General features: G+C 38.9%; 1 protein-coding gene across 1 annotated transcript in view; it reads right to left on the reverse strand.

Moving 5' to 3' along the window:
* LOC121441311 (mitogen-activated protein kinase kinase kinase 15-like) overlaps positions 1 to 16,850 on the reverse strand; it is a 125,573-nt gene that overhangs the window by 52,861 nt on the left and 55,862 nt on the right. The window contains exon 7 of the mRNA XM_041642447.1: positions 1,149 to 1,319. Within this exon, the coding sequence (XP_041498381.1) occupies positions 1,149 to 1,319 (171 nt within the window). The remainder of the gene's footprint in view (positions 1 to 1,148; positions 1,320 to 16,850) is intronic.

Genomic DNA, 16,850 nt, shown 5'->3' on the forward strand with positions numbered 1-16,850 from the left:
GCTGAGACAAGAGATTTGCAGTGAACTCAGTATCAGTGTCACCCAACAAGTGGGCAAAAAGAGCAGGTGATGTGAGATCACAGTCTAAGAGGGAAGTTGAGCGGATGTCCCTCTCACTCAATGGGTCCTAATGTATGGAAGTGGTTGGGAATCCCAGAAAAATGTGTGTGCAAAAAAATTAGGTGGCCAAGATACAGCATATTTCTCTACCCTTTTGCTTTTGGTAGGCCACATGACTTATTTTCACAAAATGTAACTCAAGTGAGTTCAAGTGAGTTCCTGAAAATTAGCCTCAGCAGGCCTTGTAGCTCCCACCTTCACTGTAAACATCAGCTGCCAAATATTCATGGGGCCATCTTAGGGTTCCTAGTTCTGCCTAACCTTCAAGCTGATAGCAACTTCAGGAGTGAGGACCAGGATGGGAACTGCCTCAAAATCCCACAGAATCACAAGCCTCCAAAAAATAAAAGTTTTATTTTTAAATATCCTATTTAAAAACACAAATGAGGGGCTGAACTATTGCTCAGTAACAAAGCACTTTCCTATTATGCACAAGGTCTTGGGTTTGATCCCTATCACCCCCCAAATAAAACAAAATAAAATAAAATTTCAAAACACTCCCTCAGCCTTCTTTTTACCCTCCCTCTCTGCTTCACTCTCCCCTCAAGCCTTCACCAGAAGTTGATATCCTATAGATTTTATTTGTTTGCTGACTTCTCTCAACAGCAAGGCAAGGTCCTTAAAGATAAGGATTCATGACTGTTGTGTCTGCACCTCCCATACAGAAAAGTGTCTAGTACAAAATAAGCCTTGAATAAACATTTGCTGAATAAAGACAGGCAGACATGAATAGCTCACTGGGAGGATGATGCTCAATGGTGGTAGACACAATTCTGGAAAGGACAACTGGCAGAAGTACATGATGCCTCCTTTCTCCCGAATGAGTAAATGAATGGGATAAGCATAAACAACAGCAGGAACCCATTTCTCACAGATTTCTCTCAGAACCAGAAATGTGAACATCCCTAGACCACATATATTGCAATGGTTTTCACTGTCAGTTGGCAAGCATATATACGCACTAGGGAAAGCCCTGGCTATTTAGCCTACATGGTTCTGCTCTATGGAGCACTGTGTGTGCTATTTACCACTCAATGGCACTGTCTCTGCTTGCATCCTCTTCACAGCCTGAATCCAGGAAGATGTCCTTATAGATCCTCCCACACAGGCAAAACATGTCAGGAGCTGGGTGATCACAGCTTTGCAGAACTTGGAGCATGACCCGAAGAGCCTTCTCACGGTCACCAGTGCTGTTTCTCCTGAAAAATGTTATGAGATCATAAACATCGAAGTTAACATGTTTATATATATATATATATATATATATATATATATATATATTCATTTGTTTTGCTCAAAGGACAAGTACTCTAAGATTTCTTTTTTCCTTTTCAAATGTATCAACTACTTAAAAATTGTGCCAGAAAAATCTCATAAAAGTATAGTCAATTCCTTTCTTGATTTTATTCTTTATGTACCAGAAGAAGAAAAGAGGAAAAAACAGTATTAAAAAGAGACTTAAGAGCCATTGTCAATCAAATGCAACATATAAATGATGTCTAGATTCATAATCAGACAAATCCACTGTAAAAAAAAATATAAGACGTTAGAGAAATGGCTTGATGGTTACGGGCACTTACTGCTCTTGCAGAGAATCCAGATTTTGTTCTCAGTACCCCATGTCAGGTAGCTCACAACCGCCTATTACCCTAATTCCGGGGGATTTAACACCCTCTTCTTGCCTCTACATGTATTATGGCATGCACATATACAAGCAAGCAAAGCACTCATAAACATAAAATGAAAATAAATCTTTTTAAAAAGTAAAACTGTGAAATTGTGAACACTGATATTAAGGAGCTGTAATTAATTTTAGCTATGATACCATATCTATAATTATTTCATAAAAGCACCCTTAACCTTGATATATCTGTTGAGGAAATGGAACATTTTTGATTCATAATAAAATCTGATCTTTGAGTAGAAGAAAGTGAGGGTTAAGGTAAAATAAAATTTTGCTTTTGCAAATTTATCTATTCAAGTGAATAAAGGGTACATGGAGATTAATTATAATGATGGTTAGTTTTACATAGCAACTTGACTTTGCTAATGGTTTCCTAGAGACTTGGTAAAAATATCATTTCTTGGTGTGTGGGAGAGACTGGCATTTGAGTCAATAGATTAAAGACCCACTAGCACCAATGCTAGTTAGCGCCACTAACACACTGCGGTCCACGTAGACCAAAAAGGCTAATCTCAATCTATTTTTCTCCTTCCCTCCCTTTGAGCTGTGAAATTATCTTCTCCGGCCCTTAGACACTGAAGTTCCTGGTTCTAGGTTTTCAAACTTCAGGGATCATGTACAGTGGCACTCCTAATTTTCATGCCTTTGGACTCACTGAATTCTACCACTGTTTTTCCTGAGTCTGCGGCTTGAAGGCAGCCTATGATGGGGCTTCTCAGGCCCTATAACCACATGAGATAATCTTAGTAATAAATACTTTTGCATTTCTATTTCCTCCATCTTTTTTTAGACATGATCTCACTTTGTAGGTGTGGTTGTTTCCAGAATTTACTGTGTAGACGAGACTGATGACTCAAACTCACAGTGATTCTGCCTTTGCCTTCCTAGTGCTCATATAAACATGTGCCACCATCCACCATACCAGACTCTCTGATTTCTCTATTTCCTATTGCTCTATGTTCTCTATTTCCTATTGCTCTATGTCTATGAAGATCCTTGCCTACAATTACAGTATTCTCCAGTTTTTGAAATTTTACATAAAAATTAAGATAGGCAAGCATCCCGACTTTAACAATTCAACTTCTTTCTCAGGGGAGGGGGGATTCTTGGAGACAGGGTTTCTCTGTAGCTTTGGAGCCTGTCCTGGAACTAGCTGTAGACCATGCTGGCCTCGAACTCACAGAGATCTCCTCCTGCTTCTGCCTCCCGAGTACTGGGATTAAAGGCGTGTGCCACCACTGCTTGGTTACAATTCAACTTCTAGAATTTATAATATACAATTTTCCCAACAAGTTTTGAAAAGTACTTTTGTTACGGCATTGCTTGTAATAGTGAACAATTGGAGATGGTTGTAAATGTCTGTTGACAGAACGAACAGATAAAAATGTATAACAACCAAGCTATGTAATACAATGCAGCCCTTAGAAAGGAATAAATACATAATAATATAAATAATATCCATAATGTTGTATGGAAAAATGCTAATGAAAAGCATGATCCTGTTCTTTGAAATAAACACTACTAACACAGATGTTCATGCAGATAGACAGAAGCCTGGAAGGATACACATTAAACTCTTTAGAAAACTCTCGTGAGGTTTTGTATAAAATGGTAGTCTTTATGCTTTGTTAATAACTAGTCTAGTGAATCCTTTAAATATTTTGTTGGGACATGTCACTCAGCCCAAGATGAACTGAAACCCAGTATGTAGTCCAGGCTGGCCTAAAGCTCATGGCAGTCCTCCTGCTTCGGCCTCCAAAATTCTGAGATTGTATCTACTACACTCAGCTTTATTCTAGTAAAATCAATAAAGAAACTAATCTTCTTAAATTTTGGTACTTTTATAGCAGGTTTTTAAAAATGTTTTCTTTCCTAAAGACATACCTCAAAAACTTACTTCATCATCTAAGAAGACAGAATAGTACCTAAATAGGCTTTCTCAACTGGGGTTCCACAATAAAATTAAACCCTAGAGAGCATTATCATATCATTTGTATGACAGTTTCTAAATTCTTTCAAAGATGGTATATGACTAGCCCCACTGCATACTCAGGAAAGAATTATTCATGTCATTCACTGGATGCCATGGGGCATTAGGCTTTATTTCTCTTGTTGGGATGTAACTCAGATTGAGAAGGGCTAGTGTAGACATTTGGCATCCTTTTGGGAACCTGTAAAAATTAAGCCTGTTTTTCTACTCTCTTTTTCTATCTTCTACCTTGGTCTTGTTTTTAATGCATTTGTGTTCCCACTCTCTTTGTCATAGAGTATCTCATTTAACCAGGCTGTAAATCAGACTTCTTTTTCTATAGCCTACCATGATATTCTTTAATTCTTTAACAGATACCAAACCAACTCAAATTTACTAAAGCATCTAGATAACTCCTAACATCTATGGTAAGAATGTGAAAAATTATTAAATTTCTATACCTGTTACTAGACAACTTTTGAGGGATGAAATATTCAGGATTTCTCAAGGAATGTGCTTAACTCACCTAAATGCTTTCAAGTTGGGCTACTTTTTTTCTGGACTAGTTATACTAAAATTTCATTTTGAGTTTTTAAAATTATTATTAACTTGAACTTACCCTTGTTAAAACAAAATGTCTTTTGAATAAACACAAATCAAATCAAACACCTGAAAAAATGAAAGCCAAGAGATTTTTCAGCTTAAAAGCCAATTTAAGACAGGCACTAAACAGCTTATCCCTTTACTGGTTACTAATCAGCTTTCAGATCTGCTTATCATTTTCAGATCCCAAGTATCCAGAAACAAGCCCTACAGATAAAAACTTCTGTGTTTAATCAGTCAGCAACGTCAGTTTCTGACACTAAGGACATATCACAACGACAAAAAAAAAATAAAGATGATAGTGGTCTTAACCTTATTAGACATACCTAGGGGTCTTTAAAAGTCCTGGAATCCACTGTGCACACCAGATCAGTTAGTTAAATGTGACTCTCCAGATATGAGACCTGGACATCCATGCTTTTTATCCTGCACACTCGGACTCAGTATATCTGCACTATTGCTAAACCTATGTAACAATTCTCAGTCCTTGAGCTGTCTGATCATTTGACCTGTGTGTGTACATGACAACTGTGGCTCCTTTGTCATTCATTTGAGTAGCAGGACACAGCAGTCACCTGACTATCCTCTTACTGGAGCTTGGTTACTACTTATATCTATCATCTTAACAATGGAGATGTCCAAACGTAAATATTTGGTCCTTCTCCTCTGTATCAAATACATTAAATCTCCTCATAGTACAATCTAGTTATAACCTGAGTTTTCAAACCATCTATCTATATTCTGACAACCATCAAATTTCTACTTCTGGCTCAGATTACCCCCCAAACTCTAGATTTATATCTCCACCTGAGCATACCCTTTGCATGTCTAATCTCTCAAATTCAATACATCTAAAATTATTTGATCACACTATCATAATGGTCTTTTTGCAGCCTTCCCCATCTTGTTCAATTATTAGGCTAAAAAATAACATTAGTCGTGCTTTATGTCCCCTAATACTGTTCTATTCATCAAACAGATGCCACTGGTTTTTATTTCAAACCATATCTGAAAAATCCACTCCTCATGACTTCCACAGTTAGCACCATGGCCCAAGCCACAGTCATTCCCCCTCCCCCTTCTCCCTTACTTCTCTACAATGTATTCTTAACGCAGAAGCCATTGATCCTGCAACAATTTTATGTCAGGTAGCAGGTCCAATCTAACCTCTCCTGGAGCAAGTTGGTGTATTACTGCATCCCAGCACTCTAGAGGCAAAGGCAGGAGGACTATTGTAAATTTGAGGTCTGACTACACAATGAGACTCTGCTTTAAACAATACAACAACAACTCTTCAGGGACACTTAGTTTAGAAAAGGTATCATTTTCTAAAAATGGCCTCCAATACTTTCCAAGATATTGTAGTTAGTTATTTCTCCAATCTCATCTCTTCCCACCTATACTCCCCATCATCTATGCATCTGCTCCAGCTGTGCAAGCCTTCTTGCTGCTACCTGTGCTAGTCTCTCTACCTGTCGCTTTCCTCCTCGTGACATGACCCCTGACTGCTTCCTGACATTCCTCCAGATCACTTTCTCATGAGTGAGGTCTTCTCTAAAGAACCACCATCCTTTCTAGAACATTGTCTTGCAGGTGCTGAAAACAAAATAAAAGACTTTTAGGACATACGAGCATGTGAACAGTCCTTTCTATGGTGGGAAGTCATGATGAAGTCAATTACAGAAGTATGACAATTTCCATACTTGCTTGCCTGGTCTAAGTAGACCACTGAAAGAAAGAGCCTTTGACAGTAAAGACAAGGAGTAAATGAGATTTTTTTTTTAAAAAAAAACAGTATTAAGATGATAGAGAATCCAATTTAGAATTATCCCTAAGCAAAATAAAATCACTCACCCTAACAATTCTGTTGTTCTATCTCCACTCCCTGAATTTAGTCTAGAAATGAAAGATAAGCTCAGAAACCAAAAGCTATCACATGCATTAATCACAGCACTTGGATTCCAGGCCCTGCAAAAACTGAGTCCAAAGATATCAGAAATGGCAGTCTCTGGCTCTTTTTGCACAAAATATTGATAAGGCAGAAAAGGCAGCAGAGGGCTGGGGGTTGGTCTAATCACAGGTGAAGTGAATTAAATTAAAATGCAATCCGTTGTCAACCTAGTAGTCTCTAGAACTACTAAAAAGCCATAAATGCTAATCATGGGGTCTAGGCAAGGCTTCCAATACTCACAGTAACAAACAAAACTAAACCATACTTCGACTCAGGTGTTTGAGAAAAGATATATGGAGTACAGTAAAATTCTAAGATGTGCAGAGAAGCAGAAAAATGGGATTCAATAATTGAGATACAACATAACCAATTGGACTGCCCTAGGGATGACTTTACTGAAAGTAAAAGAACTCGGGAGAGATGTGGGCACCTATGTGTATGATCTAAGCATTTGGGACACTAAGACAAGAGGAATTCGATGAGGTCCAGGCTAGCCTGAGAAACAGTGTGAGACTCTGTCACAAAAAAATCTACTCCACACTTGGAAAGCAGAGGCAGGCAGACCTCTGTGAGTTAGAGGTCAGTCTGGTTTACAAAGCAAGTTCCAGGACAGCCAGAACTGTTACACAGAGAAACCCTGTGTTGGACAAAAGCAAAACAAATAAACAAAAATCTACTCCAAACAAAAATTTTGAAATCAATTATTAACAATACATTGCTTCTATAAATATTGTACATGGTGGGGGTGGAGAAAGGGAGAGAAAAAGGAATGAGGGGAGAGAAGTAATTGAGGAATAAGGCAGAGAAAGAAGAGTAATGAAATCTCTAGAACCCAAGTCTAAGAACCATAGGAAAAAAATTTAAAAATCACTGAATGGGATATACAAATTCTGACACTACCCAAAAAAGGATGGGGGGGGGACTAGATCAATCAAAACTATGCAAATTGAGGCTGGATGGGAGTGGAAAGTGACTAGGAAGCGGTAAAAAAAAGGTAACTTTTGTGGATTAAATCATTGTAGCTCTCAGCACTGGTAATCTGATGAGTATTATTTTGTTGGCCACACTCATCAAATTATTTACTTCTAATTTTACATTTTATTGTATATAAACTATGCCACAATAGAGTTGTGATAAGAGCATACAGAAGACAATTGGTGTATCTGAAAGTGTTTTATGGGGTCACTGATGGGTCTGTTTTCTTTCAGATACTCTCCTAGTCTTCACCATTCTGCTTTGTTCAGGGTAAGTCTTCAGGCTTTTATGACCATGTATCTGGCTATCGCCACTGGAAGGCCATCTAGGTAGGTAACTGGAAGATGGGGATGAAGAAAAGATCAAGCAACTTTGTCTGTCCTTTCTTGGTTTGGGGCACCTCTGACCGCAGCTGGTCCTCTTCCATAGACAGCTCCCAGGAGGCTGCCTCAGGGTCACTACTCCAGGTTACTCCTGTATCTGGCTTCTGCTAATGTCACCCTCTATTCTAGACCTCTCCAGGAAAAGAGTGGCGCAGCTTCCTATAGCTGCTAATTTCTAGGCTGCCTTCTGGTTTTCTGATTCCATCAACTCTTTCATTGTCTATGCAACCAATTTCCCATGTTCAGTTTCCTCCATTTTAAGTACACGAGGTAGTTTCTGTTTCCTGATTGGGCTCTGATAGATACACACCTGCCACAGGAAAGCAGGTGCCCTCCCCTGGCCAGATGCCTCATACTTACAGAAGAAGGGAACAACTAGAAACAACCTATGTTGTCATATGAACAATGCCCATAGCCAAAGAAACGAAAACCAAAATAGTTGTTTCCTACTCTACAAGTAGGTCCAAGTTGCATCACAGGCAGAAACTCTTGTGTGCTCCCATCCTGCCAAGTTTCCCTGCCTTCAGGGGCATTCGAAGGAATATGTGATGGCCCTGCACTGACGAGAAGACTGTGCGACAGAACTGGACATTTTGTAGACTGTTCCTTCCACTTGCACAAAGGTGGCAGGATCTAAAGCATATTCTTGCCTTGATCCTGTCCTGTGACATGTTACTAGAAATCTTTACAAAGGATCCAGTTAAAGGCTTCACTTCTTAATTACAAATTATTGCAGGCTCACTATAGCCTATTTCCTTTCCTTCCTGGTCACCCAGACTCCATTTTCCATTTTCCCTTGCAGTTTATTTGGATGAAAGAACACATGAAGGAAGGAGTAACGAACAGTAACCCCTCACCAGGCTCATAGAAGTCTCCATACAATGACTGAAAAGTAGAAACAAACCCAAATATCCACCAACAGATGAAATGATAAATAAAATATGGTCTGTAGCATGCTCAGCCACAAAAATGAAGTATTGGCATTCTCCAACATAAATGAATGTTTTAAATATTATGCCACATGACAAAAGCCACACACAAAATAACATGTATTTTCTCACTCTATTTACAGGGAATTGCCAGAGCAGGCAAAACCATAGACAGGGACAAAAAAGAATATTGGTTAGTTAGTGAGGTGAGGGAGTTAGAAGTAACTACTAATTGGTTGTCAGAATAGATTAATAGTGAATAGGGAGGAAAACTGGAGGAAACAAGAAAGGGAAGTGACTGGTAATGGATAGATTTATTCAGAGGGAATGCTACAAACGCTCTAAAATTAACTGTAGTTATATGCCTACTTTTATTATAATTTGATATGCCATTTGGTTGATATCCCTGGGAAGGACTTAGAAGAGAGGAAGGAAGGGAAACTGTGGTTGGGATATAATATATGAGAGAAGAATAAATTAAAAATAAACTATGGTTTAATTGTACAAATCTGCTGCATAAGGGAAGAGAAATTCTCATAATTGCAAGGTATTAACTTTGTGGGCTGTTTATTATAGCAGTAACCTTACCCTGGTGAATACATAAGTCAACAATACTAAGAAGGCAGATTGTTTCCATGGTCAGGAAGATAAACTCTCTGAGGAGGCTATCTCTCCTGAGTATCAAATACATGGGGTCCCTGACTAGGAAGACTTCTATCACCACTGACCCTGGTCTAATCTATGTAAATCTCTACTCTTCCACATCCTCTGCTTTGGGTCCTAATTCAATGGATACTATTTGTGGAGGTTTGGGTGAAAATGGCCCCCATAGGCTCTGAATACCTGATCTCCTTTTGGTACTATTTGGGGAGGCTATGGAACCTATAGGAGGAAGAGCTTGTCACTTAGTTCCATGGACTCTTTCTCTCTGGAACTGTAAACAAAAATAAACTCTTCTATAAGTCACTTTTGGTCATGGTGTTTTATCACAGCCACGAAAGTAATATAATATGGGTGGTGGTATTACCAGTAATTATTTTTTGATATTTTCTTTTTTATTGTTTTTATTGTGCTACATATTTCCCATTCCCTTTCCTTCCTCTATTTTCTATATATACTGAATATCACTGAAATATTTTATGTACATAATTGAGCACATGTCCTTGTGGCACAATTGAGCATCCTTTGGATACATACCCAAAAGGGGTATTGCTGGGTCCTGAGGAAGGTTGTTTCCTAATTTTCTGAATAATCACCATACTGATATCCAAAGGGGCTATACCAGCTTGCGCTCCCACCAGAAATGCAGGAGTGTTCCCTTTATCCCAGTATAAACTGTCATCAGTGTTTTTGATCTTGGCTATTCTTTCAGGTGTAAGATGGAATCTCAGATCTGTTTTGATTTGCATTTCTCTGATGGCTAAGGATGTTGAACATTTCCTTAAGTGTCTTTCAGCCATTTCAGATCCTCTGTTTAGAGCTCTCTGTTTAGGTCTGTATTCCATTTTTTATTGGATTATTTGTTCTTTTGATGACCAATTTCTTGAGTTCTTTGTATATTTAGGAGATCAGCCCTCTGTTTGATGTGGAGTTGGTGAAAATCCTTTTCCATTCTGTAGGCTGTCATTTTGTCTTGTTGACCATGTCCTTTGCTTTACAGAAGCTTTTCAGTTTTAGGAGGTCCCATTTATTAATTGTTTCTCTCAGTGTCTGTGCTACTGGGGTTATATTTAGGAAGTGGTCTCCTGTGCAAATGTGTTCAAGTGTACTTCCCACTTTCTCTTCTATGAGGTTCAGTGTGGCTGGCTGGCTTTATGTTGAGGTCTTTGATCCATTTGGAATTGAGTTTTGTGCATGGTGATAGATATGGGTCTATCTTCATTCTTCTACATGTTGATATCCAGTTATTCCAGCACCATTCATTGGATATGGTTTTCTTTTTTTCCATTTTAGATCTTTTGCTTCTTTGTCAAAAATCAAGTTTTTGTAGGTGTGAGGATTGATATTCGGGTCTTTGATTCAGTTCCAATGGTCTTCCTGTCTGTTTTTATGCTAGCCAATACCAGGCTATTTTCAGTACTGTAGCTCTGTAACAGAGTTTGAAGTCAGGGATTGTGATGTCTCCAGAGGTTCTTTTATTGTACAGGATTGTTTTGGCTATCCTGGGTTTTTTGCTTTTCCACATGAAGTTGAGTATCATTCTTTCAAGATCTGTGGAGAATTTTGCTGGGATTTTTATGGGCATTGCATTCAATCTGTAGATTGCTTCTGGTAAGATTACCATTTTTACTATGTTAACTTTACCTATCTAGGAGCATGCGAGATCATCCCACTTTCTGGTGTCTTCTTTAATTTCTTTCTTCAAAGATTTAAAGTTTTTGTCATAGAAGTCTTCCATTTGTTTGGTTAGAGTTACTCCGAGATATTTTATGTTATTTGTGGCTATTGTGAAGAGTGATGTTTCTCTGATTTCTTCCCCAGCCCTTTTATCATCTGTGTACAGGAGAGCTACTGATTTTTTTTGAGTTAATCTTGTATCCTGATACATTACTGAAAGTGTTTATGAGTTGTAGAAGTTCCTTGGTAGAATTTTTGGGGTCACTTATGTAAACTATCATATCATCTCCGTTTGGTGTCTTATTGCTCTAGCTAGGACCTCAAGAACTATACTGAATAGATACGGAGAGAGTGGACAACCTTGTCTTGTTCCTGATTTCAGTGGGATCGCTGTGAATTTTTCTCCATTTAGTTTGATATTGGCTGTTGGCTTGCTGTACATTGCCTTTACTATGTTTAGGTATAGGAACTCTCAACTTAACTGTCATCTGATTTGCTAGGAGTCCTCTTAAAAGCACAAAAATAGTTTGTTACTAAAGTAAGATGTAGTATACATTGTATTGAGTCCCTACATGAGGCTTAATTTAATTCTTTGGTAAGAATAGGTGAGAAGTAACTTAAAATTTTAAGTTCTGGGGCTTGAGAGATAGCTCAGTGGTAAAAAGCACTTCCTGGTCTTTCAGAAAATCTGGCTTTAATTCCCAGTCCCCACATGCGGACTCACAGCTACCCATAATTCCAGTTTCAGGGGATCCAGTGCTCTCTTTTGGCTAACATAGGTATCAGGCATGCATATAGTGCATATACATACACCCAGGCAAAACATCCATACATATAAAAATTTAAGTTCCATATATTTGTACATACATACAATGAATTGATTACATTCACTCCCATGACCCTCCACCTACCTCCCTTTGTTTCCCTCTAAATTCTCAGTTTTCAGCTGATGTTTTACTAAATAGCACATTGTCACACTATCTTCAAATATTTACATTTAACATACAGATTGGTGATATTCTCAATCTTGATCAGACATGCTTATTTCAGAGGGTAGAGGTTAATGCAGACAACTTATAACTATCCTAAGTACTATCCTAAGTCTTTGAAAATAAGTGATTGTGATTATTCTGCCATAGATGGGCCGGCTACATCAATCCTCACCCAATGTTAAGGGAACAACTCAGAAGAAGGGGGTGAAAAGAACTTAAGAGCTAGAAGATGGAAAGAAGTGCTGCAAAATGTTGTCCTCTGGGCATGACATGGCTATTGCACACATGAAAACACAGCAACTGTGGTTACCAGCATAAGACCTGCAGAATATCAAGCCAGGTGAAAATTTTAACATGGTATGTGCTGGGGGCAGTGGGTTCCAGATGCTCTAGCCCTAGCTGAGGGGTTATTGGCAGATGACAGCTGCTGGAGTAAGAAGAATCACTTTTCTTTGAGGTGGGTAGTCATTAGTAGGTAGCCCACACCCAAATGGATGATCCCACACCTATGAACAACACAAACTGGACTCAGTGTGACTTCTTTTAAAGAAAGATGATATAAATTTTGGAGGGAGGTATATTTAGGAGCAGCCTGGGGGAAGTTTCAGGGAGGAGTTGGAGATGGATATGATCAAGATACATTTTACACATGTATAAAATTCTAGATAATAATAAAAATATTTTGTAAAAATTTTCTCATTCTAGAAGGTCATTTGATGGTTAGCATTTGGATTTGATGTTTCATTTGGATCAATGACAGAGCCAACAGTCTCCATCTGTTCATAAAGGAAGGGTCATGGTGTAGTTTTCTCATTATAGGGATACTCCCATGTTGCTCTCAGAAGATGCTCCATGTGTATGTGCATAATCCAGAGATACACTGCTAAAAGCTTTCTGGGTACTCACTTATCAGGCACTCAAACAAAACATGTTTTTGAGATGGGGCTTTCCTATGTTGCTCAGGCAGTCTCAAGCTCCTGGGCTCAAAAGATCCACTTGCCTCAGCATTTTAGTAGTTGGGACAACAGGTGTGTGACAATTCACCCAGATTAAAACACTTTTGATTACCATCCCTGACTTCAAACTCTATTACAGAGCTACAGTATTGAAAACAGCTTGGTATTGGCATAAAAACAGAGAAGTCGACCAATGGAATCGAATAGAAGACACTAACTTTAACCCACAAACCTATGAACACCTGATTTTCGATAAAGGAGCTAAATAAAAGTATACAATGGGAAAAAAGGAGCATCTTCAACAAATTGTGCGGGCAAAACTGGATGTCAACCTGTAGAAGAATGAAAATAGATCCATATCTATCACCATGCACAAAACTCAAGTCCAAATGGATTAAAGACCTCAATATCAGTCCGAACACACTGAACCTGATAGAAGAGAAAGTGGGAAGTACTCTACAGCACATGGGCACAGGAGACTACTTCCTACGTATAACCCCAGCAGCACAGACATTAAGGGCCTCATTGAATAAATGGGACCTCCTGAGACTGAGACGCTTCTGTAAAGCAAAGGACACTGTCACTAAGACAAAAAGGCAACCCACTGACTGGGAGAAGATCTTCACCAACCCCGCAACTGACAAAGGTCTGATCTCCAAAATATATAAAGAACTCAAGAAACAAGACCGTAAAAGGCTAATCAACCTAATTATAAAATGGGGGCACTGAGCTGAACAGAGAATTCTCAACAGAAGAAGTGCAAATGGCCAAAAGACACTTAAGGTCATGCTCAACTTCCTTAGCGATCAGGGAAATGCAAATCAAGACAACTTTAAGATACCATCTTACACCTGTCAGAATGGCTAAAATAAAAAACACCAAGGATAGCCTTTGCTGGAGAGGTTGTGAAGAAAGGGGTACACTCATCCATTGCTGGTGGGAATGCAAACTTGTGCAACCACTTTGGAAAGCAGTGTGGCGGTTTCTCAGAAAATTCGTGATCAACCTACCCCTGGACCCAGCAATACCACTCTTGGGAATATACCCAAGAAATGCCCTATCATACAACAAAAGTATATGCTCAACTATGTTCATAGCAGCATTGTTTGTAATAGCCAGAACCTGGAAACAACCCTAGATGCCCTTCAATGGAAGAATGGATTAAGAAAGTATGGAATATATACATATTAGAGTACTACTCAGCAGTAAAAAAACAAGGACTTTGTGAATTTTGCATGCAAATGGATGGAAAATGAAAACACTATCCTGAGTGAGGTAAGCCAGACCCAAAAAGAGGAACATGGGATGTATTCACTCATATTTGGTTTCTAGCCATAAACAAAAGACACTGAGCCTATAATTAGTGATCCTAGAGAAGCTAAATAAGGAGAACCCAAAGAAAAACATATAGGCATCCTCCTGAATATTAACCTTCATCAGGCGATGAAAGGAGACAGAAACAGAGACCCACATTGGAGCACCAAACAGAAATCTCATGGTCCAGTACAGGAGCAGAAGGAGAGAGAGCACGAGCAAGGAACTCAGGACCGCGAGGGGTGCACCCACACACTGAGACAATGGGGATGTTCTATGGGGAACTCACCAAGGCCAGCTGGCCTGGGTCTGAAAAAGCCTGGGATAAAACCGGACTTGCTGAACATAGTGGACAATGAGGACTACTGAGAACTCAAGAATATTGGCAATGGGTTTTTGATCCCACTGCACGTACTGGCTTTGTGGGAGCCTAGGCAGTTTGGATGCTCACCTTGCTAGACCTGGATGGAGGTGGGTGGTCCTTGGACTTCCCACAGGGCAGGGAACCCTGATTGCTCTTTGGGCTGACGAGGGAGGGGGACTTGATTGGGGGAGGGGGAGCGAAATGGGAGGCAGTGGTGGGAAAGAGACAGAAATCTTTAATAAATAAATAAATTAATAAAAAACCCCACTTTTGAACAGAGAAATATTACATCATAGCAAATAAAAATGTTCACTTGAGAGACAGTGGGGGCAGATAGGAAGGATTGGAAGGGGAAAAGGGAGATGGAGGTGTGGAAATGATGCAATGATGTAAATACAATCAATAGCCACGTAAGAAATGCTTTTCTTTTTTTTTTCTGAAGCTAAGGACCAAATCCAGGGCCTTGAGCTTGCTAGGCAAGCACTCTACCACTGAGCTAAGTCCCCATCTAATGAAATTCTCAAAAATAAAAAGAAAATACATTAGAAAAAGGAGACTACACATAGGCAATTGTTTTTACTTTTAATGTTATAACAGTTATGTTAAAATTTATCTAAAAATGTAAGATACCAGCTACCATCTCAACATTTGATAATTTAGCCATTATTATATACAGAACAAGCTAACCTAGATATTGAATGTTACTGTTCATTGGTACTGTAATCTCCTGTAATTCTCACCATGCAAAGCTATCAGTTAGCTGAACAACATTAATCTATCACTTTCCATGTATAGTAATCCTTAGTAATACTGACATTTCGATACGAAGAATATTCTTGAAAACTAAGTTCATAGCAATTAGTCTGACAAGAATTTACCATGTACACTGCCCAGAAGAATTCTAAAAAATCAAGTTTGTTTATGTTCTCTTATTTTAGTTATACTAAGCATTACACAAATAAAATAAAATAATTGTTTTAAAAAAATTTTCCCCAGAAAGACAAACATGGTATGTACTCATAAGTGGATATTGGATGTAAAGCAAAGGATAACCAGGCTATGAACCACAACCCCAGAGAAGCTAGGTAAAAAGGAGGACCCTTAGAGGGATACACATGGAGAGCCCCAGGAAAGGAAAATAGTTAAGATCTCCTGGGTAAACTGGGAAGGGGAATAGAAGGGAGGAAATGATCACCACCCAAATAAATTATGTGTACCCTATTTTTTTTCAGAGGCTGATTATAGGGGAGAATGTAGACTGTAACTTTATAGTACATACAAAGTTTTTCTCTCTCCTTCTCCCTTACCCCTCTTTCAGCAGGATCTCATGTATTCCAGACTGCCCTTGAGTTTACTATATGGCCAAGGAAGACCTTGAACTTCTGAATTTCCTGCTTATTCAACAGAAACACCCTAGTATCTACAGAACAAAACCTAAATCCCTCATAAGTATGTAGTCCTCAATCTCTAGTACCAGCCTTCCTTACAGCTACCTACTTCTATCATAAATGTGTCCTTCATTCAGGCTGAACTAAACTGATCATTATAGTCAGACCCTACCTTTCATCTTGTAAACATCCCATTACTGAAATACTTGGGGTAGTGCCAAGTGACCTTGCAACTGTGCACTGAGTACAACCAAAAGGTTGGTACGCATCCATGTGATGGTCAATTTGTGGGAATTAATTTCCTTTTCCTAGCATGTGGGTCCTTGGGATTGAATGCCAGTGGTCAGGTTTGGCAGTAAGTACCTTTACCTGCTAAGCCATCTTACTACCCCACTTTTTATATTATTTATTTATTTTCGAGACAGGGTTTCTCTGTAGCTTTGGAGCCTGTTCTGGAACTAGCTCTTGTAACCCAGGCTTGCCTCGAACTCACAGCGATCTGTCTGCCTCTGCCTCCCCAGTGCTGGGATTAAAAGCATGTGCCACCAACGCCTGGCTCTCTCTTTTTATTTTTAATCTTTGCTAGGTTCTAATTCCTGAGAAGTCACATGACTTACTTACAGGTGACTGGGTATATATCAACAAAGTGGAGGTAGAAAATAGTCACATAACTCCCAAACAAAAACATGCCCTACCACACAGATACTTTTTGACAGCTCCCATAACACAGGCATAATTGTCTCTTCTCCATATTCCTTTAGTGAGAGCTGTGATACACTAGAAATATTTTTTTCACACACATCCAAGCATGGGAGTCTTCTGTAAAGGACTACCTGACACTATGATACTCACAGTATTTAGCCTAAAATGTGAACTACTATCCTT

Source organism: Microtus oregoni, unplaced genomic scaffold (genome assembly GCF_018167655.1).
Source record: "Microtus oregoni isolate MIOR12 unplaced genomic scaffold, Mior012 000074F_ref0000038, whole genome shotgun sequence".
Taxonomy (NCBI): Eukaryota; Metazoa; Chordata; class Mammalia; order Rodentia; family Cricetidae; genus Microtus; species Microtus oregoni.